Genomic DNA, 26,004 nt, shown 5'->3' on the forward strand with positions numbered 1-26,004 from the left:
GGGACAGTCAGCAGGCCTCGCCTGCACCACATTCAGGTTTCTGCTTCAGTGTCTCCAGATCAGATCAGAAAGCCCATCTCTGACACCCGATGTGAATCAAAGTCTCCATCAGGATCTAGCCCCTCGCCCTACTCCATTCTTTTTAGTGTGCATTCTTTGTCTCTCTCTCTCTCTCTACTAAAATCTAAACTTCATAAGAGCTGTGACTTATTTAGTTTGTTCACAGCTGTATCCCTTAGCACAGGGCCTGGCAAATATTGGGTGACCAACACATTTTTTACTGAATGAATAAATGAATGTCATTAGATGGTCAAAAAATACTTCTGTGACATTATACATTATGGAAAAAACCATGGCCACATTCCAAAGGAATTTTAAAACTCTACTGAACTATATACTTTTAAGATAATAAGGCTTGACTGAGAGCTTGTAATGCAGAGAAGAGGCAGACTCACTTCCTGATCACCGTCTTAGACTCTGTTGAACTTTGGCCTCCATCTTCTTCACAGCTTGGGCTTGTCAGGTTTCCATACCTTTATAGAGAAAAACAAACGAACAAACACACAAAGAAACGCAGTCAGTAGTGTTGGAAAGCAACTCTATTCCATTTCAACCACACGATAACAGTTACACTTTTCAGGAATATTTAAGAAAAGTAATATTTATGAAATAGCATCAAAAAATGATAATATGTTTGCTATTTAATGGGTAAATATATATACTCTAAACAGAAAAGTGATTTAACGATGAATCACACTACTTAAAACTTCCTCAATATTTAACATTTCTTTGGATCTTTTAGAGGAACTTAAGCTTTTCCTCTTAGCAGGAGAATTTGGTTTTACATGACGCACAGGCGGGAGAGTCCTCATGAACTCTGGAGCATCAGCCCCTCACGCCTGCCCCTCTGTGTATCTACTAAACGAACATGGGCATAAGATGATGACTCCACGCTCTGCTTCTGAGTCTGCTCTCCTTGAGGATAAGTCCTATTGGAGAAGGGTTAAAGAAATAATTCTGATCCCACGAGCAAAGGCTGAGACAGAGATAAGGACTGAAGAACAGAATCCTTGTATCTCAGCAACCAGGAGAGCAGCAATGTGTACACTGAGGCAGGCTGATCTACGCTTCCCCAGCCACAGCGGAAGGGGGATTACACAGGGGCACAACGGTTTGGAAAGCAACAGGTATTTAAATTTTGAAATCTGTCTCATTACAAACTCAAAACTTACTAAAAAAAATCAGTCCCTCATTACACTGTTAGGTGTTCTTCTAACACCATACATAAATAAGCCTATTTCTTGTAAATACATTTTTGTGTGTGGTTCAGGAAGTACAATCAGTAAATTCACTTTAAATTCTCAAGGAAGAGCTCCTATAGTAACTTATAATGCCTAGATGATTTCTGCGGTTTCTCTTCCCATCCGTAAAGAATTCAGAGATTCCTTGGAGTTTCACAAACTGGTAATCTATCCCAAAGTTTTGATAATATAAATTCTATAACTGGTTGGGTTTACATTTTTAAAGAGCACATTTTGTCTTCTACTAATGGGATTAAGGGCCCCAGTACCCTTATGGTTCCCTGTTCCTAGGATTTACAAGTCCTTTTAAAAATAAAAGCCCACCATCTGGTTTGACCGAACGCCAGTCCATCTGGTCTCCCCATCACCCTATACCGGGAGGTTCCAGTTTACGCCCGTAGGCATCAGCCCCCACTCCCATCCACCTGCTCCTTTCTCAGGCTCATCAGCCTTACGGAGTTCTTGGCCTCCCGAAGATATTTTCCACTGGCCTTCGCCCTCCCTGTTCCTCTTCATTCTGTCCTGCACCTGCTATTTAGACGCTTCCAGGGCTACCCTTTGCTTTCCCTGAGATGAGAACTCAGTCAGATTAAGATTTATGCAGCCCCATGTGAGCAGGGCAGGGCTGGGAAATGAGATTTCTAGTAAATAAACAGAGTGGGATTTCTTGGCTCTCTCTTTGGCCACCATCATAGTGAAGCCTGTCCTCATGTTCCCTCACAACAGACTCTGAGGTTTACTTAAGTAGGAAAGATGAGGTGAGTGCAGTGAAGAGCGGGGGCCACTGTGCCTGCCACTTATCTGACCAGAGTGGTCCACAAACTCCTGCCCGCCAGCCCTCAGGGACTAAATGTGGAACTTAATCTTCGTTTTTGTCACATTCTGTGTTCCTTCATTAATTCTCTCTCTGGTTATCCTGGAAATAGTGCATCTTTTATCTTCCAACTGGAAGCTCTGAGAGATAGAAATGAAAGGGAAAATAACTTTACGAGGGAAAGATACACATTTTATCACTCCTGATATATTTCTTTCCAGAGATGTTTATACTAAAAATTCCCTGATCTTCCTATTCCTTGTCTTTACTTTAGCTTCTCATACTCTGCTGCTCTTTCTCTACATTTTTCAGACTCAGAGCTGAGATGCTGGTTCGGATGACACGAACACCCATCGCAGTTTGGGTCCCAGAATGTGATGCCACAGGTACTGTCAGCGGGTGTCACGAAGGACGAAGCAACTGACACTGGTGAGTGAGCAAAGTTCTCTCACCTTAATGAATCTGGTACCATCTTCTCAGAAGACCATACAGATACTTCTCCTGGCCAGCAGAGTGTCTAGAGGCTCCTTGTCAGGACCATTATGACTGGTTGGTCATAACTTGGAGACCAGTGAGAATCATTAATCACAAGGCACCTGTGTGTTGGTGCACATGGTCCAGGTACTCGGGCTCAAAGGCTGCAGCATCCCTAACTCTTCTCTGCCCGACCCACCAGAAAATCCTTTTGGCTCTGCCTTTATAACAGATCCTGAGTCCTAGGACTTCTCATCTGCCCTGGCTCATACTGTCGCCATCTTTGGCCGAGATCAATGCAACAGGCGCTTAACTGCTCTCCTGGCATCTGCCCCACAGCCACCGTGATGCTGTTCACGCCACCGCTCAACTCAAATCCCTGCCCCGGCTCCCACTCTTCTCCGCTCTGAGACAAGGCCAAGGTCTTACCCATCTCCAGAGGCCCTAAATGACCTGCCCTTGATATCTCTGACCACATCTCCTACACTCTCTGACCTTCCCTCGGCCTCACTGGCCTCCCTCCTGCCTCCCCGTCCTCCCCCGCCACACACACATCGGGCATCCTCCTGCCTCAGAATCTCTGCACGCGCTGCCACCTCTTCCCACGCTCACACGGATGGCGCACTCTCAGCTCCTGCAGGTCTTTTCATCCAATGTCACTTTATCAGTGCGGCCTTCCCCGACCATCCTATGTAAAACCAACACTAACACCACTGCTCTATTCTCCTCCACAGCCGTTAACACCTTCTAGTATACTGTGTAATTAATACAGTTACGGTGTTAATGGTCTATTGGAACATGAACTCCATGAGAGCAGGACTTTTGTCTTTTCAGAGCTTAAAACAGTGCCTGGCACCCAACAGGCGTGTTGATGGCTATTTTGGGGGAGCAAAGGAGTCATTTAGTGGGGTTTCCTAAGCAGACATGAAAATGAACTTCCCAATGACTAGGTTCAAATTTGTCTCTACCAAGGTATCACCCGGCCTTTTGCTTATACGAGTGTCTTAACCTGTCTGTGCCTTCATTTCTAATGGTCTAGGAGCATAAAAAAGCTTTAGCATAGCTATGATCTTCACAAAAAAAATCTAAAATTAAAATGCAAAAGAAAATTTTACGATCTTAAAGCTGCGATCTTAAAGGTGTAAGCAGTATAAAAATGCAAAAAGAAAATGTATACACAATTTTACAAAGGAGACCTTTAGAAGCAAGATAAAGTTAAAAAGCCTATAACCCTCAGGAATTTAACGGACTGGGGAGGGGATTATTATTTACCCCTGTACTTTTCTTATCATTAAGGAGAATTAAAGCCTTACAGAAAAGAAACTAGCCTGGCATTGGAATCAAGAACTCTTTAATGTTCAAGCTAGGTCATTTGAGAGTTAAGAGTTAGTTTTATGAGATTAAGAGTGTTTCTTTGATGTTTTCTGGACCCTCTCACAGCTTCCCATCAAAAACCAAAGTCAAGTTCAATTCATTTACTCCAGGGGAGTAAATAAAGGGTGTGTATGTGTGTGTGTTTAATTAATGAGTAGCTACAGACAAACCTGTCAACAATGTCACCTCCAATTTCTGCAAAACCTCCCTAGGATTTAAGATCAAAGCTCCAAGAAGAAAAAAACAAAAAAAAACAAAAAACTCCAAGAAGGCTTAACAAGGCTTACCAATGAGAAACTGCCCTTCTTTAAATGGTAATTCATAAAACAAATTAAAATACAAATTGTCAAAATGACTCTTGACATGGTTTTCTCTGCATCACAAGGCAAAAGAAAGATTTATAAATGCCTCCTAAAATACAGCCTTAAGCAATTTTTACTGCAGCCTAAAATTTACTAGAAAAAGAAAAAAAAGAACAACTCAACATAATGTTTAACTGGTTGCTCATATTTAAACAGGAAACAGTTATTTCCAGGGGCCGGGGATGAATGCATTGTTTGGAGCCTATCTGGGCAAATAAAATGTTTAGTATGTGTTTGAAGGGAGGACCAGAGATACTTGTGGTTCAAAGGAATCTTAAGATAAAATTATCCACAGGGACAGTCCTTCTGGTGGGGATTGGGGGGGCTTTCTAACCTTCTATCTCTAAGAGAAAAGTCTCAGCAACACCAGACCAGGATGGGGATAATCTTAAAGAACTTTCCAGACTCCACTTGATTATGGCAAGTGATCCTGATGCCAAAAGCTCTGCTGCTCCATACACTGGTGCTGAGCTTTTGGCATCAATCCCGTGATAACAGCAGTTAATCATTATTGAGAGCTCACTATATGCCAGGCCTGCACTAAGCATTTTATACGGATTGTTTCATTTAATTCTCACGATAATCCTACATGGTGGTATTATTATTCTTCCTATTTAATGAATGAGAAAATGAGGACCAGAGAGCTTACGTAATTTGCCCTCAAAGACACGGCCAACAAGTAAAGGAGGGATTTGAACCTTGCCAGACTCTAGAGCCCAGTCTCTGAGACACCGATCACACAAACTACGGTTATCTTTATTTATTTTATGTCTCCCGCCACCAAATAAGAAATTCTTTGATGTCAGAAACCTTGGGCTTTTCACTTAGTCATTCATTTTTAGCACTCATTTAGTCCTCATTCAATGAGTATTTATTAAAGCCTATGTCAGGTACTATTCTGGGCACTGAGGATACAGCAGTAAACTAACCAAAGCCCCTGTCTTCATAGAGCACACTGTAGCGGGGTAGACAGACGATAAACTAATAATTAGTTCATATATACTAGTCAGATAGTGAAAAGTGCAATGGAGAAAAATAAATCAGCTAAGGGTGCTCAGACATGATTGGAGGACCTGAGGTGAATGTGACAATGAAATAAAATCTTCCAGAAGGCGGGGGAGTGGGCTACATAGATCTCTAGGAGAAGAGCCTTCCAAGCAGAGGGGAGGACCGGTGCAAAGGCCCTGGGGAAGTGGCAGGATGGTGTGTTTGAGCGACGTCAAGAAGGCCAGTGAGGATGGAGCAGAACAGATGAAGTAGGGACAGAGAAAGAGGTGAGCACGGAGGTGGCGGGGGCAGATTACGAGGCCCTGACCAGCCATGGTCAGGGCTTTGCTTTTACCCTTTTATCTTGCTTACTGCTCTATGCCCTGAGCCTGGAGTAGAGCCTGCACTTAGCGGACACCCACTAAACATTTGCTAAGTGAATGAAGTAATGCCCTCTACTACCACGAGTAAAAGAGAGGCTGGGGAGGAAAGAGAAGGGAAGAAGCTACTTATTGGGGATGATGAAAGAACAGAGAGGAGGAAGTCAAGGCAAGAGAGACCTCACATGAAGCCGCTGACTCGAGGACCTCTGGGAGCCTCTGCTTTCCTAATCAACTCCAGGCTGTGAACATCTGAGGCTTTTTTTTTTTTTTCTTCAACTGACCCACAAGGACACAGGTCAGGTATGAGGAAAATGCTCAGAAGCTGACCTTGACTCAGGAGAATGACACAGTGAAATAGCCTGCAGATGTCGGGAACACCAAGTGGGGCCTTGATTACGGCTGTGGACTGTACACCACAGAGCAGCCCGGGCCTTGTTTTTAATCCCTCCAACTAATATCCTCCATGGCGGGCACTTCTCCACCCACATGTGACCTGACAACTGGGGCACGGCCACCAAGGCCACCTTGCAAAGGTCTTGTTACCACACGGAGCCAGTTATTCAAGGAAAAGACAAAGTTCAGGGACAACAAGGCAAAAACTCCTTGTTCTCTTGCAAGAAAGAAGGGGCTAAAGATGCTGAACGGGGCAGTGTGCTTTCACTCACAGGGTCTGGTTCTCTGTCCCGTGATTAGAAAAAGACCCAGAAGACCCAGAAAGAGCCTCAGTCCTCCCCTCCAGGCCTTTGCTGTGAAGGGCCCTCCACCCTGCTTGCCCTTTGATTCACTACATTATCTCCATATTCATCCCCGATAGTTAAGGCAACATTAGCAGCCAAAAGTACCTAGCATTTCTGTTCCACTTGATGGTTATAAAAAAGCTACACAATTTTCCTTGACAATAATACCTTCACCCCCAGCCCTGACCCGCAACTGTCTGAAAGGTAGACCAAGAAAAGAACAAAGACTTTACAATCACTATTCAACCAGGGAAAGAAAATGAAAAGGTGCCTCTTGCTATAACTTGTAAGTTGTTTTCTCAAGGCTGATGGCCTTCACGCCCTTGCTGTCAGGTTTCTTCTATTTTCCACTCCAAATCCTTGCCACCCACTTCTCTTCCCTGGCCTGTTTCCTGCCCCCAGAGAGCTTGGCGGTTTATCAGTGCCTGCTCTTTCCGCTTGCAGTTGGTAACAATTCTAAACAATCAGCTGCAAATCTGTCTTGTTATTAGCATGCTACAGGTGCTGTGGCTACAACGAAGGTCAAGGTCGGAAGGTCGACAGAAGAAACAGGTCAGGACTGGGGGCAGGGAGCAGGTAGCACCCTGACAGCCACAGAATCTGTTTACAAGTCGGGATTTCCCTTAGGTTTAAGATGAATGAATACATTATTAACCAGTCACTGCCAGCCTGTGGCCCAGTTTTCCCCAACCACAAAAAGTTGCTCTTGCAGAGCTCTTCAAGAATCTTATGAAAAATGCTACGTAAAATCAAATACAATGACAATGAATCTGGTATTATGGTATCCCATCAGTTTGGGGACTACTTTTCTTTCCTATGCTCACGAAAACTCAATATAACATCGATTTATCTAAATTGGTGCCTGCTGGCAACTTCAGTAGAAACCAAAGGCAAAAGAATTATGCTTCCCAGGACTAGGAGCCTGATGTCATTCTCCAGGACTAAGTTCATCCCAAAAAAAAGGTTAAAAAAAGAAATGTTAAATAAGACAAAAGTGATAAGGAAAACATAAAATTAACTCAAAAACAGCCAGTCCCCTTTCCTTGTAAGGTTTCAGAGATATACCTTTTTTTAAAACCATTACATTTACTTTAATGAAATTAGTGAATTTATTTTTCAGAATCATACTTTAGAGATTTGCCCCACCCATAATATACGAGAAGCAGTGCCCTCCTCTGACTCCTAATGGCCACCTGCATGGTCCTGTCACTCATGTTAGGGAGCCTTTGCCTGGAGAGTCACAACCTGGATGCACTTAGGGAAGGTTGGGAATCCCTAAGCCGTAAGCCAAATTTGGTGATGTGCTTTTTCTCTCTAGAGAGGGTCCGTAGTTTTTAGCAGATTCTTAAAGGGGCTTGTGATCAACCACTCCCACCAACTGCTAGAAAATGGACCACTGTGTTAGGTTATCAAAGCTGAATTGAAAACTTTCCAGTAACCACTCAGAATACACGTACCTTGCCTTTCAGGGTTTTTTTTTTTTTTTTTTTGTCAGTTTTGCCTTATAGTTTCCAAACATAAGCACATTTTTAAAAAACCTGCTAGGCAATTTGGTATTCTTTTCTAAAAAAGAAAGATAATTGCATGTCCTGCCTCCCTTTGCCAAATGAAAATTTTTTTTAAAAAGTACTTCAGAGAAACATTTGTATCTCATTTCCAGAAAAGGAAGCTAGCGGGGTGATGCTCTGAGGTGCAGTCTTTGACAGCATCCCTTTAGTGTCTATTCTAATACAACCATCACTACCATCCATACTCTGCTGTCCAGCCACACATTTCCATGGAGAATTCCCACCATGCTGCTGGGTGAGAGTCAGGTCCTTTTGGCAAAAAATAAAGATTTACCAAAGACAAGCAACCCGGCAGGGAAGAAAACTTATTTCCATTTTCCCTTGTGTGATTACAGTTGGATGTAACTCTGAAACAGTACCAAATTAAACTTTTCTGGCTAACCCAAAGCAAAGCCACAGTTACAGGGCAGGAACAGCAGCAGTGCTTGTAAGTAGGGGCTAAAGCCCTGTCCTTTGTTTCAACCAGCAAGAGCATGGAACCCTTCATGAAGAACGTGCCCTACAGAAGTTTTCAGTGTGCTTTTTGATGTTAGAAGCATTCTGATCCCCAAAGATTCTCATAGCCCTTGTTAGAATCCTCTTTTCCCTTCTATCAGAGCTGAGTGTGTGGGCCACACTGAACAGGGCATGAGGGCCTGAACAGAACGAGATGAAGGTGAGTGAACACTTGACCTCAACTTCCCCGAGCCCACAAGCACTAGACTTTTAGAGTCAATCTCTCTGACAAGAATTCCTTTTTTCCTATCAAATCATGAACAACTTCCCTTGTTCCCTAAGAAGATCAAAAGTTTTGTTGATGTTAGTTTTCTATTGCTGCTGCATCAAATTACCATGAACAAATTACATGAAAATTACTATTTTACAGCTGTGTAGGTGAGAAGTCCAGCGCAAGTCTCATTGGAAAATCAAGGTGTCAGCAGGGCTGAGTTCCTTCCTAAACGCCATAGGAGATAATCGATTCGGTTGCCTTTTCTAGCTTCTAGAGGCCGCCTGTGCTCCTTGGCTCAGGGTCCCCTTCCTCTGCCTTCAAAGCCAGCAACATAGCATCTCTCTGGTCTTGTTTCCATCCTCATGCCTTTTACTCTCTCTCTTCTGCCTCCACCCTTCACTTTTAAGGACGCTTGTGATTACACTGGTCCTAACCAAATAATCCAAGTTAACCTCCTTATTTAAAGGTCAGCTGATTAGCAACCTTAATGCTATTTTGCCATGTAGTCCAATATATTCATAGGTTCCAGGGATTAAGACAGGACATTGGGGTGGGGGGCATTTTTCTGCTGGCCACAGTTGGGAGTGTAAGTTATTACAAATGTTGTATCTTCTATAGTTTAATGAAATAAACCCTCTTTGTCCCCCTGATAAAGCATGAGCCAGCAAGAGCAAGAGACCTTTCATGACAAACATGCCCTACAAAAGTTTTCAATGTTCTTTTTGATGTCAGAAGCATTTTGATACCCAAAGATTCTCATAGCCCTCGTTATAATCCTCTTTTCCCTTCTATCAGCAAATACTTTCATCTTCCTAATAGTTACAGGAGATAAGATCTGAGTTCAACTTACTTTTAAGCAATCTGTCTTTTTTTTAAAACCTGTAACATATGTACGAACTGAGGGTGTTCTTGCCTAGTGGTCATCAATGCTCATACCTAGACAAAATCTATTCAAACTCATCTGCTATAACAAAAATCTTAAGAAATGGCCTTCACCTTTTAAATAAATTCTCACCCTCGTCAGGATATCCACTATGTCTGCATTTAAAGTTAAAAAAGGAAACAAAGCAATGTTAGGATTTCCTGAAAGCTTTCCCACTCTAGGAATGGGATGAGCATCCTGGAACCAACTGACCAATAAATCTCAGTTTTTTCATGCACGGTGGGACAAAAGAGTCAATGCGTGAACCAACCACTTTGTTTCTGCTTGATTTTGTTGAGAGTTATGGAGGGAAGTTACTAAAATAAATGAAGAGGATGGTATGGCACTGAAAAACTTTCCTACATAAGTGATAGAAGTTAGACATAAATCACTCTAAGAAGAGACAAAAGTGGAGAAAAAAATCATGATATGAATTTAATATAAGTGTTACTGCTGTAAGAGACAAGCACCTGGAGGTGACTTATGGTCATCACCAGTATAAGATGCTGTGAGGCCCTCTAAGTAGGTTAGATTCCAGTATCTGCTCCTTAGAGTGCTTTCTGCTCATAATCCCCTCTCTTCGGACCTGGAAGAGCAGAGGGAAGATAATAGAAACCTTGCTCCTACCAAAAGAGAAGGGAGTAAGGGAATCCAATGAGCACTGCATGCCAGGATAGAATCTAGGAATATCTGGCAAGTGCCTAGTCTAATTACAGAACTAAATTTTTCTTAAAAGCTTAATTATTTTTAAGTGAGGTTTCACAAAAAGTAATGTGAAACATATTGCATGCCACTCAAAAATGCCTACCCAGCTTCTTATGCTATGAAATCGTTTGAGAGCCGAATAGATTTGTGTTATGAACTTTTAAAAGGAGGTTCACTACAACCACCTCACAGCTCCCAGTGGGGGAGAAGGGGGTTTTTCTTAAAAGTACACATTCAATCAAGAAAATGATTTAAAAAAGCCACAGACCAGGAAAAAATATTTGCAAAAGGCATGTCTGATAAAGAACTGTTATCCAAAATGTACAAAAACTCTTAAAACTCAACAATAAGAAAATGAACAATTTGATTAAAAAACGGGCAAAAGAGGAATTCCAGTTTCCAGTACAGCATGTAAGGAGCTTAGAAGTCACCACTTCAACATAACAACAAGTAAAAAGCTGAACAAACTGAAAATCAGCAACTCTTCCTAGATCCATCAGAGAAGTGAGGTCACAAGGCAAACCTGTGCCCACTAAAACCGAAGAGACAGACAAACACAGAAAACCGCAACTTATTAGAGCAGAAATCTCCACGGGAAAAAAAATCTGAACTGTAATTGATGAATTGCTGCAGACTCAGCGTGGACAAGTCTGAGGGATTAAAAACTACAGGCACCACACTTCTGTGAGTTTTACCTCCAAGAACTTGACCAGCTTCTCATAGTTAATACAGGCGAAAAACCTCCTCGTGCTTCCAGCAAGGGAAGGGGAAAAGGAACCATTTTGAAATACACTAGAGCACTCTGTTCTTCTTAACAACACCTGCCCTCAGGACAAACAATTTTACCAGAGTCTAACCTGCTGGGGTTTTATCAGAGCTTAACCGACCCTGGGGAAGAAAAATATCTAACTCTAGCCTTCTCTAGCCTTCCACATGGGGGAAAGGAAACACCCATCTCTAAGCCCTTCTAGCCACCCTTTCTCTAAGGAAGGAAATAAAAACAAGAGAGAAGCACTGATGAAGTTCACAGTCCATGGACACAGGCTCACCATAAGACTAAAACTTACTCATAGAACTAAAGAATGCTTTCCTGTTCCCCACCCCCACCCCTGTACATTACATTACCAAACGCCAACTTCCTTCTACCTGGTACATCATAGCCGCCTTTTATCCAAAAATTACAAAGCATGCTAAAAGGCAAAAAACATATTTTGAAGAGACTGAACAAACATCAGAACAAGAGTCGGATATAAAAGGAATGATAGAATTATCAGATCATAAATTTATAAAAACCATGATTAACATGCTAAGAAATTTAATCAGAAAAATAGACAACATGTAAGAACAGATGGATAATATAAGCAAAGAGATGGAAATTCTAAGAAAGAATCAAAATGTTAGAGATCTAAAACACTAACAGAAATGAAGAATGCCTTTATGGGCTCATTAATAGACTGGATATGGCTGAAGAAAGAATCTCTGAGCTTAAGGATAAGAAAATAGTTCTAAAACTGAAAAGCAAGCAAACAAACAAACTAAAAAAAGAGAAAAAAAAGAAAAAGAAAAAGAAAAAGAAAGAAAGGAAAAAAAACCCCAGAACAGAATACCAAGTACTACCATGGGACAAGTACAAAAGGTATAACATACGTGATGTGTAATGGGAATACTAGAAGGAGAAGAAAGAGAATGGTACACAAGCAATATCTGGAGGAATAATGACTGAGAATTTCCCCCAAATTAACATCAGACACAAAACACAGATCCAGGAAGCTCAAAGATCATCAAGCAGGATAAATGCCAAAAACACTACACCTAGGCATAGCATATTCAAACTTCAGAAAATCAAAGATAACTAAAAAATTCTGAAAGAAGTCAGAGCAAAAAACAAACAAAAAAACCCCACTTTAACTAAAATGGAGCAAAGATAAGAATTATATATGAAAGCAATAAGATAAATATTTAAAGTGTTGAGATAAAAAAAATCTAGAATTCTTTACTCTGCAAAATTACTCTTTAAAAGTGAAGGTGATACGGACACCAAGTGGGGAAAGCGGGTGGGGGGAGGGTTGGGGTGGGATGAATTGGGAGATTGGGATTGCCATATATACATGACTAATAAGAAAAAAAATATCAAATTGTACACTTTAAATATATGCAGTTTATTGTATGTCAACAGTATCTCAATAAAAGTTCTAGAAAGAAAGAAAGGAAGAAAGAAAGGAAGGAAGGAAGGAAGGAAGGAAGGAAGGAAGGAAGGAAGGAAGGAAGGAAGAAAGAAAGAAAGAAAGAAAGAAAGAAAGAAAGAAAGAAAGAAAGAAAGAAAAGAAAGAAAGAGAGAAAGAAGGAAGGAAGGAAAGAAAGAAAGAAAGAAAAGAAAGAAAGGAAGGAAGGAAGGAAGGAGGGAGGGAGGGAGGGAAGGAAGGAAGGAAGGAAGAAAAAGAAAGAAAGAAAGAAAGAAAGAAAGAAAGAAAGAAAGAAAGAAAGAAAGAAAGAAAGAAAGAAAGAAGGAAAGAAAGAAAGAAAGAAAGAAAGAAAAAGAAAAGAAAGAAAGAAAGGATGGAAGGAAGGAAGGAAGGCAGAAAGAAAGAAAGAGGGAGGGGATGAAAAGCCCCTGGGGTACTCATCCCAAACCACATGGCCCACGAGTGACTCACAGGGCATTACAGCCTACAGTGGGACCCTGTGACATGGGGATGCGCTCCCTGTCAGAGAGCCATTACAGTCACTTCCCTTTTGGTTAAGACCACTGAGAAAATTGTTGGGAAATCCCTTTGAACCACTTTTGTACCTCCTGTGGTAGAAGCTCTCTTGAATTCTCATCACACTCAACATTTCTCAGTCAGCTGCCTCACCTCCCATGAATTCCTTTGGTTAACTGCTCCTCACATTAAGTCTTTTACATTTTCATCATCTTAACTTGGCTACTCTTCTTCCCTCCATCACTGACAAAATCCCTCTTGACTTCTTAATGCTGCAGACCACCCCAGCTCCTCATAATGATCTACAAAAAATTCTTTTGGGTAATTCTGACTTCTGATGGTTAACCGATGGTGCCTATTTAAAAGGTGACAATGGCCTATATGGTGCTGTGTATGCTATTGCAACTCCTTTTGATATTGTTGGGGCAGCACTTTTACCTGTGGCTAATTTGACCCTATAGATTGAATTATACGCTCTTACAGGGGCTTGTACTCTAGCAAAGGACAAAACTGCCAATATTTATACTGATAGCGGATATGCTTTTGGAATAGCTCCTGATTTTGGAATGTCGGGAAAGCAATGTGGCTTCCTTGCTTCCAGTAGAAATAAAATTTAAAATGGCTCCTATGTTCAGGAATATTAGATGCAATACTTTTACCTGCCACTTTAGCGGTTACTAAGATTTCAGGGCATTCTAAACTTGACTCTCTGGTAGCTAAGGGAAATAATCTTGCTGACATTTCCTCAAGAAATGTTGTCCTTAAAGGGACCAACAGCAGCCAAATCTCTGTCATGGCCCAAAAGGATATTTCCTCAAATGATACCTGAGAAAAACTAGCCAGAGAAGCCCAGCAATTGGCCTCAGAAAAGGAAAAACAAGACTGGAAACTCAACAATTGTTGGTTTGATAAAAAGAGAAATCTCTGGTTCAGACCAAATAACAACCCAGTTCTACCAAACACTCTAAGATTTCTACTTTTCACTACAGTACATACATTAAACCGTCAGTCTACTGACAAAATGATAGCCTTTATGAATCAGTATTGGTGGGGAAACATTAACAAGGCTTCAAACAGTGCCTATCTCCTTATCCCACTTGTCCAAAGTACAACCCAGGGAAGCATGTTCGTACTGTTCTGGGACATTTTAAACTGTTTAATGAACCGAGTTCTGGAAAATGAATTTTATACAACTTCATCCATCTCATGTTTATAAATATGTTTTAGTCATGGTCCATATGTTTTCACATTGACTGAAGCTCTCCTTTGCAAACAGATTACTGCCTCTTCTGTAGCTAAGTCTTTTTAGAAAGGATTATTCCTACCTGGGGAACTGCTCTTGCACTTCATAGTGATGAAGGAACTCATTGGCGTGCTCAGGTGCTTTGACAAGTCTGTGCTGTTTGAAGGGTTTCACACACTTTCACTGTGCTCACCACTCTCAGTCCTCTGGTTTAACACACTAATGACATTATTAAAACTCAACTGGCAAAATTGTAGAGGTCCTCCAAATACCTTGGCCAAAAGCATTGCCACTGGCCTTTCTAAATCTCAGATTCACCCCCTTTTGGAACTCATGAACTCTCACCCTTTGAGATGGTCACCTGGCTCCTGCTTCTTTTGAGCCACAATGGATAAAAGAAGAGATGTTCCAGTATTGCAAGCCCCAACTGCTTCTATTAAACAGGTTTTGGTAGAGAAACCTTTTCACAGTGTGCTCTTGAGAGACAAAGACCTTAAGCGTCACACCTTGCAACCTGGAGCTTTTGTCTATTGGAAAAGACAACTCCAGTAAAACTCCCTTCACCGTCACTGGAGAGGCCCCTATCAGGTACTGCTAACCAACTCTTGCGCTGCCAAACTCCAAGGAACAGACTCTTGGATTCACTGACACACCTAAATAAAACGCTGAACACTGACTGGGCCTGCACATCATCTTATGACCTGAAAGTAAAGATTTCCTGCAATTGAAGCAAATGATATCTGATGAGACAGCTTTTCCAATATATCCAGACCAGGCCTGTTGGACATTTGTCTGCCAAACCGTTGATGATAACTTGTGCTTCAGATGATCTCCAATGTCTATGATCTTGATAAGATATGGATTGCAGATAAAAAGTGACAAAGTTCTCCTTCCTACTTGTTAATTGAACGTAATCTGTGCACTTTCCCTCCGATGTGAGACAACACCCAGGAAAGGGTCTTCCTAAAACTGAATTTTAAGTTTTGAAAGAGCCTTCCTCTCCTTGCTATGTTGGGACTTGCAGGTAGCTCCCCATGGTTGCAGACTCCAAAGTGCAATTCTTGGTTGATCCAAAATAAACCCACTTTTGCTGTAGAAAAAAAAAATGAAGGAGAAATAGAGACTTTCTCAAACAAAAACTGAGGGAATTTGTTGCCAGTAGGCCTGCCTTGCAAGAAATGTTAAAAGAAATTCTTCAAGGAGTAGGAAAATGACATAGGTCAGAAATTCGTATCTACGTAAAGCTCACACAAGAAGAAATAAACAATCAGAATAGACCTGTACTATTAAAGAAATTTAATCAATAATCAATAACCTTCCAAAACAGAAAGAACCATGTCCAGATGGGATCGCTGATGAATTCTTCCAAACATTTAATAAAGAAACTACCAATTCTCTACAATCTCTTCCAAAAGATAGGATCAGAGGGACTACTTCATAACTTATTCTATGAGGCCAGATTTACCCTAATACCAAAACCAGGCAAAGATATTAAAAGAAAACTATGGACCAAGATCTCTCATGAACACAGATGCAAAAATCCTTAAAATATTAGCAAACTGAATCAATTTATAAAAAACAAATTATACAGCACAACCAAGAGGGATTTATTCCAAGTATGCGAAGCTGGTTCAACAATTGAAAATCAATTAATGTAACCCACCATATTAATAGGCTAAAGAAGAAAAATTACATGAGGATATCAATAGATAAGAAACAGCATATGACAAAATCCAACATCCATTCATGATAAAACTCTCAGCAGACTAGGAATAGGGAGGAATTTCCTCTACTTGATAAATAACATCTACATAAATATAGCTAACACCATACTTAACAATGAGAAATGCAAAGCTTTCCCACTAAGCAAGGATGTCCTCTCTCACACTGCTTTTAAACATTGCATGGGAAGTCTTTACTAGTACAAAGAGAAAAGAAAAGGAAATATAAGGTATGTATCAATAGATTGAGAAGGAAGAGATAACAGATGACATGACTGTCTATGTAGAAAATCCAAAAGAATCAACCAAAAACTTTTGGAACTAGTATGCAAGATTGCAGAATACACGAATAACATGCAAAAGTCAATCACTTTCCTATAAACCAGCAATAAACAAGCAGAATTTGAAATTAAAAACATATTACCCCTCATTTGCAGCAACATGGATGGACCTAGAGATTATTATTCTGAGTGAAGTCAGAGATAGACAAATATCATGACATCATTTATATGTGGAATCTAAAAAAAAAAAAAAAAACTCGAGGATGGAAGATGCCTTAGAGGACTGGGGCAGGGAGGGTGGCGGGGACTCGAGGGGGGGGGAGTCAAGGAAGGGAGGGAATACGGGGATATGTGTATAAAAACAGATGATTGAACCTGATGTATCCCCCAAAAAAAAAAAAAAAAAAAAGGCTACAAACTAACTTATCTACAAAACAGAAATAGAGCTACAGATGTAGAAAATAAACTCATGGTTGGGGTGGGTAAGTGGCGGGGAGGGATAAATTGGAAGATTGGGACTGACGCATACACACTACTATATATAAAACTGATAACTAATAAGGACCTACTGTATAGCACAGGGAACTCTGCTCAATACCCTGTAATGGCCTATATGGGAAAAGAATCTAAAAAAGAGTGGATATATGTTTACATATAACAGATTCACTTTCCTATACACCTGAAACTAACAAAACATTGTAAATCAACTATACCCCAATAAAAATTTTTTATAAAACCCATATTACCCTTTACATCAGCACCTCGCCAAAAAGTTAAAATACTTAACTATAAATCTAAAAAATATGTATATACATAGATATATTTCATACATATATACACACAAGGTCTATATAAGGAAAACTACAAAACTCTGATGAAAGATATCAAAGAAGAACTAAATAAAGGGAGAGAGATTTCATGTTCACGGAGAGGAAGACTCGATATTGTCAAGTCAGTTCTTCCCAACTCGATCTGGTAGATTCAATGCAATCACAATCAAAATCCCAGCATGCTATTCTGTGGATTTTGACAAACTGATTCTAAAGTTTATATGAAGAGGCAAAAGAACCAGAATAGCCAACTCAATACTGAAGAAGAAGAACGAAGTCAGAGGACAGATGCTACCTGACTTTAAGACTTGCTGTAATGCTACAGTAATCAAGACAGTGTGTGTGCTATTGGTGAAAACATAGACAAATAGATCAACTAAACAGAAAGAGTCCAGAAACAGACCTGCATAAACAGAGTCAACTGATCTTTGACAAAGGAGTTAAGGCAATACAATGGAGCAAAGATAGTCTTTTCAACAAATGATGGATGATGGAACAATTAGACACCCATGTGCAAAATAATGAACCTAGATAACAGACCTTACACATTTCAAAAAATTAATTCAAAATGGTTCATAGACCTAAATGTAAAATATAAAAATTATTAAACTTCTAGAAAATAACACAGGAGAAAAACTAGATGATCTCTGGTATGTCAATGATCTTTCAGATACAAGACCAAAGGCACAAATCATGAAAGAAAAAAAACTGATAAACTGACTTCATTAAAACTAAAAACTTCTGCTCTGCAAAATACAATATCAAGAGAATGAGAAGACAAGTCACAGACTTGGAGAAAATATTTGCAAAAGCCATATGTGATAAAGGACTGTTATCCAAAATATACCGAGAACTGTTAAACTCAGCAATAAAAGAACAAACAACAGGATTAAAAAATGGGCAAAAGACCTAAACAGACACCGCCCCAAAGAAGATACACAGATGACAAGTATGTATATAAAAAGATGTTCAATATCATTTGTCATTAGGGAGGTACAAATTAAAAATACAATGAGATGCCATTACACACCTACTAGAATGGCCAAAAGCCAAAACACCAACAATACCAAATGATCACAGGGATGTGGAGCAACAGGAACTCTCATTCACTGCTAGTGGGAATACAAGATGGTACAGCCACTTTGGAAGACAATTTAACTGTTTCTTACAAAACTAAACATACTTTTCCCATATGATTCAAAATTCTTGCTCCTTGGTTTTACCCAAAGGAGCTGAAATTTTATTTCTACACAAAAACCTGCACATGGATGTTTACAGCACCTTTATTTATAATTGCCAAAACTTGGACACAACCAAGATGTTCTTCAGTAGGTGAGTGGGTAAATGAACTGTGGGCCATTCAGACAATGGAACGTTATTCAGCACTAAAAAGAAATGAACTATCAAGCTATGAAAAGACATGAAGGACCCTTAATTGCAAGTTACTAAATAAAAGAAGCCAATCTGAAAAGGCTACATACTGTATGATTCCAACAATACAACATTCTGGAAAAGGCAAAACTATAGAGACAGTAAAAAAAAATCAGTGATTGACAGGGACTGGGGTTGGGTAGGGAGGGATGAATAGGCAGAGCACAGAGGATCTTTAGGGCAGCAAAACTATTCTGTATGATACTATGATGATAGATACACGTCATTATATATTTGTCCAACCCACAGAATGTATAACACAAACAGTGAATCCTAATATAAACTATGGACTTTGGGTGGTAATACTGTGTCAATGATTGTAATAAGCGTACTGTTCTGGTGGGGGAATGTTGGTAGTGGGGGCATGATTGGGTGCAGGAGGTATATGGGAAGTCTCTGTACTTTCCACTTAATTTTGTTGTGAACCTAAAACTTCTCTAAAAAATAGTCTATTTTTTATTGAAGCATAGTTGATTTACAATGTTGTGCCAATCTCTGCTGTACAGCAAAGTGACTCAGTTTTTCACATACATACATTCTTTTTTAAATATTCTTTTCCATTATGGTTTATCCCAGGAGACTGGATATAGTTTCCTGTGCTATAAAACAGGACCTTGTTGTTTATCCATTCTAAATGTAATAGTTTGCATCTACCAATTCCAAATTCCCAGTTCATCCCCCACCCATCCCCACCTTTGGCAACCACAAGTCTGATCTCCATGTCTGTGAGTCAGTTTTTGTTTTGTAGATAGGTTCATTTGTGCCATATTTTAGATTCTACATGTAAGTGATATTACATGGTATTTGTCTTTCTCTTTCTGACTTACTTCATTTAGTATGATAATCTCTAGTTGTATCCACGTTGCCACAAATGGAATTATTTTGTTCTTTTCTATGGCTGAGTAGTATTCCATTGTATATATACCACATCTTTATCCATTCATCTGTCAATGGTCATTTGTTTCCATGTCTTGGCTATTGTCAATAGTGCTGCTATGAACATAGGGGTTACATGTATCTTTTTGAATTATGTTTTGTCCAGGTATATGCCCAGGAGTGGGATTGCTGAATCATACAGTAATTCTAAAAACAGTCTACTTTTTAAAGTACAACTTGAGCCCTCAATGCCTTGACAGTAATGGTGTGAGTCTATAGATTTATTTGTCTCTCCCACTAAATGTAGGCAGAGGCTGGGTAATGTTCACTGTTGTACCTTCCAATACACCTGCTCATAATAGGCATGAATAATAATAGCCATTATTTATTTGTTAGACAAATAGTTCCTAAGCATCTACTGCCAGATACCGTTCCTCTCTAAGGGTACAGCAGTGAACAAAACAGACATGGTCTCTGTGTAGGGGCAGCTCTCAGGAAATGAGCAAGATAAATAAGAAAGGCACTTTCCAATAGTGGTAAGTGCCATGAAGAAAGAAAAACAAGGTAATGGTAATCTCTTAAGCACTTAATATTTGCCAGCCCCTATACTAAGAACTTTATATTATCAAGCTTAACTCTTATAATAGCCCTATAAATTAGGGTTGTTTTTTTTTAAGCTCTTTATTGGAATATAATTGCTTTACACACTTGTACCAGTTTCTGAGGTACACCAAAGTCAATCAGCTGTATTTATACACATATCCCCATATTCCCTCCCTCCTGCAACTCCCCCCCACCCTCCCCATCCCGGTCCTCTAAGGCATCACCCATCATCGAGTTGATCTCCCTTTGTTGTACAGCAACTTCCCACCAGCTATCTATTTTACAGTTGGTAGTACACTACCAAATTAGGGTTATTTTTTCACTCATTTTATAGATAAGGAAATGAAACTAGTAAGATAAAGCAACCTGCCCAATGCCGCAAAGCAAGTAAGAAGTGCAAAACCAGAATCAAATTCATTTTCTGACTCCCAAGCCCATGCTCTTAACCATCACTATACCTCAGGTACAAATCTCAGGACTAAAAGAAAGACAGGAAAACTGCTTTTCCCATAAAATATCTTCAAATTCTGAAAGGAAAGGGAAGCATATTTGGCACTGATGACAAAATCTATGGAAATAAATAAATGTTTTCAAGTTTTATATTTGATTGCTTTCTCTATGCTGTGGAGGAACTGTCTTCATTGGTAAGGGCAGCTCCATTCTTGCTGGTTATTGGTGCATCAGCTTTTACATACAAAGGCATTACTACTCCAGGTGTTATAAAATACAGATTTAAGATTACTATCTCCATAGAGGTAATATATCTGCATAAATCCTCCCAAGCTTCTTCACTTGCTATACCCCTACTCTCCAAGAAGGGTTCTCTTCTGTCACACAGAGTGAAGTGAGTCAGAAAGAGGAAAACAAATATCGTATATTAACACATATATGCGGAACACAGAAAAATGTTACAAATCAACCGGTTTGCAAGGCAGAAATAGAGACACAGATGTAAAGAACAAACACATGGACACCAAGTAGGGAAAGCAGGGGTGCGGGAGGGTGCAGGGGGGTGGGATGAATTGGGAGATTGGGATTGCCATATATACGTTACTAATAAAAAAATATCAAATTATATACTTTAAATACATGCAGTTTATTGTATGTCAATTCTATCTCAATAAAAGTTCTTAAAGAAAAAAAAAAAAGAAGAACTCTCCTTGGGAAGTAGTAGATACAGGTGAGGGGATTTGGTCTGAGTACATCAAATGAAAAGAAACCCTCCACACACACGGACCCTTCAGGGACCTTGATGGCCCATGACCTATCTAACCACCTAATATCACTGGCCAACATCCAGTTTTGTTTTGGTAATATCCTCCTCCCACACCCAAGCCTTTCTTAATGCCTCTGTCATAGAACCTAGCTCTTACTTCCCAAGGACTGTATCAATTTTAACTATACACATTTATTTGTATGCTTATTTAAAGTTACTCTCAGCCATTAAGCAGGAAGAGGGCAGGAGTCATGACTGGTTTGTCTACCATTATATGCACAGCACCTTGCACAGTACATGGTGGATATTAAACGCCTGGTAAATATCATTTCAAAGGATGAATGAGTAGGAACACTGATGATCAAGTGAGCTGCTCACAACTGTATGAAAGGAGTATCCCTCAGGAAATGCAGTTTCCAAGGAAAATCAATGGAGGTAACAGAGAAAAGGATAGCTGAGTGGGATACTGAAATCATCCTTTTCTTTAAAAATAACACTAATATTTTTAAATGATTTTTTTTAACATTTACTTATTTGGCTGCTCTGGATCTTAGCTGCAGCACACAGGATCTTAGTTGTGGCATGCAGGATCTAATTCCCTGACCAGGGATCGAACCCGGGCCCCCTGCACTGGAAGGGCAGAGCCTTAGCCATTGGTCCACCAGGGCAGTCCCTTAAATGACATTTTAAATGACATGGGAGGTGATCTGGTGTGCTTGGAAAGAGCTTCCAAGTTGGAAAGAGACAGGTTTTAATTCCAACTCTGCCTCTTACTGACCGAATGTTTCTGAGTCTCAATTTTCTTATCTGTAAACATGCAGGCCATGATAAATGAACTAAATAGGATAGAGTCTGTGAAAATGCAAGGCAATCAAACATGGGAAGAAGAAATAAGTTCAAAGACCCACTGAACTGGTCTCTTCTCTGTGACCTAAGCAAGCAAATTCAAGTCAGACTGGTCTTAAAAGCATAGTGCTTATGGGATGGCTTCAACCTTTATCCTCCAAAAGTCTTCCACTGGGAGAATTCACTTGAAATGAAGGGGCAGTTCAGATTATTACTCAGTCCTTTCCAAACTGTGACCTGAGTGCCATTAGCGGCTTAGCAGAAGTGTCTGGAGACCTAGTTCACCCCATTCCCTTTGTCCTTGGCAGTCTGCTCATTTCTGATATCAGAGAAAGAGAGAATGACCAAGAAAGAGCCCAAAAGTAGGTTATGTGACAGCCGTCTGAAGAAAAATCTAGATATTCGTATAGACATTTCATGGTTCTCAGTGAGGATCTCTAGCTGAAGTAGGTTCCTCCCTACATTTGAGGTTGGGTATTTTCAGTGATATCCAACTTCCTCACTTTTTTTTCATGGCATGGTGGGAAAAATATATTTTTTAGTGAAATGTATATTTAAAGTTAGAGAAAATAAAATCTCAAAGCCCCAACACAAACAGCTAAACCACAACTCAAACCTTCTCTTAGGTTAAAAGGAAGCCAATGAGCCCTAGAATTAACTCTGAGCCACAGTGAGAAGCACAGAAAACAGGATTTCTTGTTAACTGCTGATCACCTCAAGTAAGGGATAAAGCAAACACAAGGAATTAGCCATTTATAACTTCAAACCACTGTCCACTGGTCCATCACAAAGGCTCATATTAGCAAAATGAAAAAAAAAACTATTAAAAATATTTTTAAATCACAGAAAGCAAACAGTTCCATATGAGAAAAGCCACACAATTGGAAGTCTTAAGAAAAAACAAAGCTTGATTTCAAATACACTTTTCTCTGGTGGGAAATAAATACCACAGCATCTGCCTTCAATTCATTCTTGACTGGTCAGGATTAGCACATCCTGTAATAACCTCTTGCTGTTAATTTCACAAAGGATAATTAATCCACTATTAAGAATCCTAAGAGAAATTTAAAAAATCACATCAGAACACCAGAGACCCATAAACAAGTCTATCGCAATTTACTAACAAGAAAATACAGTATCTAGCTTATTTTCAGAAAAGGCAAGTTCACGCAACTTAATCGCTTACCTCCCAATTACAGACATTAAAACCCCCAATAACCAATTTAAGAACCCAGTGTTTCACAGAATCTGAATTTTGGTTAAAATCAAAGATTAACATTTGGCCACAGGATATAAGAGTGAAATAGGAAATGGAGTGAAGAAATATTTATGATGAAGTTTGTACATATATGGACACATCCAAATTTCTGCAGAGGAAGCAAAATAAGTGGGATTTATTTCTCTGAACTTCTGTCAGAGAAACATGTAGAACATGTCAGAGTTTCATTTTTACACCATCTTAAGGAGTTGTCTATTTGTTTTCTGAATATAATTATCTTTTGCGGTAAAATATTAAGTTGTAAGGGTGGATCCATGTTTTGTGGGGCCAGCATATGTAACTTGAAGGGTCCTCTCTAGGAAAAAGAATACAAAATTATGAATATAAATTATGTAAAGGGTACTGAAAGTGAGGGCCCCTGGAGGTTAAATCCCAGCAGCTTCACAGTAAATTCATCACAAGGGTAAGAACTTACCAAGTCTCAAATGTCTGTTTCGTCCATATGGTGTCGTGCAGAGCACTGGGTATTTTATAGACATTCAGTACACGGTGATTCCACTCATGTCAGAATCAAAGGATCCGACTATGAGATTAAATTCAAGGTCAAGCCTTGGCTCACCTAAACGGTTCAAGATATATCTTAACTCTTCATTCAGTTACACCTTAAATGATAGTTTGAATTAAATGTAATTTGAATTCATGTTGATTCTGTTATTTAACAATTGTCAGTTAGTAATATTTTAAGAATCCAAAAATGTCTATCCCCTATGATAAGAGAACAAACAGAAGATTTTTTAAAATCATCGGATAAAAACTGGATGTACATGAGCCACAGACTAAACACTCTAGTTCCTGTGTGTATGTCCACTATTTGTGATGAGCAGCTGGAATTCATGTGCACTCCTTTTCTGACTGTGGACATCTGTGGCCTATTATCAACGGAGTTACCCCATAAGCAGAGGTCACCAATTCCAAAGAAAACGTGCAGGAGTTTTTGATGTGTTGACCTACTTCCTCATATTGCCTACCAACAGTTAGCATACTGCATCCTTTTTTATAAATATGAAACAGCAGAGAGAAAATTCATACAATTCTTCACATTCTATTTATAGGTGTGAGGTATTATACAAGCAAACAAACTATGAAAGAAACGACTCACTAATCCCACAGGTTTATACTCCAGGCTTAATATTTTAAGTACTACTATGTAAAAAAAACACTACAGAACTTCCCACTTATAGCCAAGTCCAGAGTTATCTTAACCGGATCACTGCATAATAAAGCACAGAGATTTTGTGAATGTTCCTGAATACGAACATATCATTAACCACTGAGCCAAATGATTTCACTCTGTATGAATCTATGAGGAAAATATCTCGAGAAAAACTCACTGTTATCAATAACCTTATTTACATGGTAGCAGAATTAGATTATTAAAGACCCTTCAGACTGATATACGTGACTGCATAAAAATAATTTTTAATGTCTCCATGAAAAAGAATATTTGTAAACAACTTTCAAAACCAAGGGACAAATGAGAAAAAAAATGTTTCTAACATATAAGCAAAAGAACCCTAATTTTGTTAATCTACAGAAATTACAATTAGATTAATAATTACATAACAGTAATCTAAAATAAAAATAAAGAATATGAAAAGAGTTCACAAAAAAACACAAATGACCAATAAGTATTTTAAAACATGCTAAAAGCACACTCATCAACATGAGCAACATAAATATGAAAACAATGAGCTGCTTTTCAATGGACAGGTGATAGTAGAGATGGTTTTAATGGTAGACATGGAAATACACCGGGCAAGAGGAAGGAAAGCAAAGGGACACTCTCATTTTCTATGAACAGGAAAGTGGTTGGTACAACTTTCTGGAGGGCAGTCGAGCAACATCTTTCACATTTTAAAATGCTTATATATTTTGACCCATCAGTTGCTCTGCTATGAAATTATCCTAAGGAGTTCTCAAACAATTACTCAGAAAATATACACACTTTGCAGCACTGTTTAAAAGTTTAAAAACAAATTAAACTGGAGAGAGCTTTACCTGTCCATCCACAGAATATTCCATCCAATAAATACCATAAAGCCACCAAAAAGAATACAGTAAATCTATCTATATGTGCTGACTTTAAAATAACTTACATTTCTTCAGCTTTCATTATGCTAGCCACGGTTCTAAGCCCTTTATATATGTTAAAGACTTTACTGCGTTAAAAAAAAACCTCCAAGATACAGATAAGTAAAAAAAAAGAAAGTTGCAGAACACACTGGGTACTATGATTCTATTTATATCTTAAATATATATGATAAATATCATATATAAATAAAAATATATAAACATACATTTATATACACTCAGAAAAACTTGGGACTAATACAAAAGGAATAATTGACAGTTATTATCCAGGACGAATGGGACTGGGAATGGGACTTAAGGAATTAGAAATTTTTTCTTTTTGCTTTTTACTTTTTTCTTTCATAATTTTCTGAATTGTTTGAATTTTTCACTATATACATGGATTACTTCTATTTTTAAAATGTGCTATCTGCCGAATTAGGTTATAGTCTGTGTCTATTTTTTTTCCTTTCTATTTCCCCGTATTTTAAAAAACCTAATAAATGTTATTTAGGAAAAAGCAGTAATATGAGAAAACATTAATGTTTCTTTTTATACCCTTCTATGGTATAA

General features: G+C 39.1%; 1 protein-coding gene across 3 annotated transcripts in view; it reads right to left on the minus strand.

The window, feature by feature from the left end:
• Positions 1-26,004, minus strand: part of RGL1 (ral guanine nucleotide dissociation stimulator like 1) — a 161,954-nt gene that overhangs the window by 62,798 nt on the left and 73,152 nt on the right. For all 3 annotated transcript variants that reach the window (XM_057729176.1, XM_057729175.1, XM_057729177.1), the window contains exon 4: positions 456-533. In XM_057729176.1, coding sequence (XP_057585159.1) covers positions 456-533 — 78 coding nt within the window. The remainder of the gene's footprint in view (positions 1-455; positions 534-26,004) is intronic.

The sequence above is a fragment of the Hippopotamus amphibius genome, chromosome 3 (assembly GCF_030028045.1).
Source record: "Hippopotamus amphibius kiboko isolate mHipAmp2 chromosome 3, mHipAmp2.hap2, whole genome shotgun sequence".
Classification (NCBI taxonomy): Eukaryota; Metazoa; Chordata; class Mammalia; order Artiodactyla; family Hippopotamidae; genus Hippopotamus; species Hippopotamus amphibius.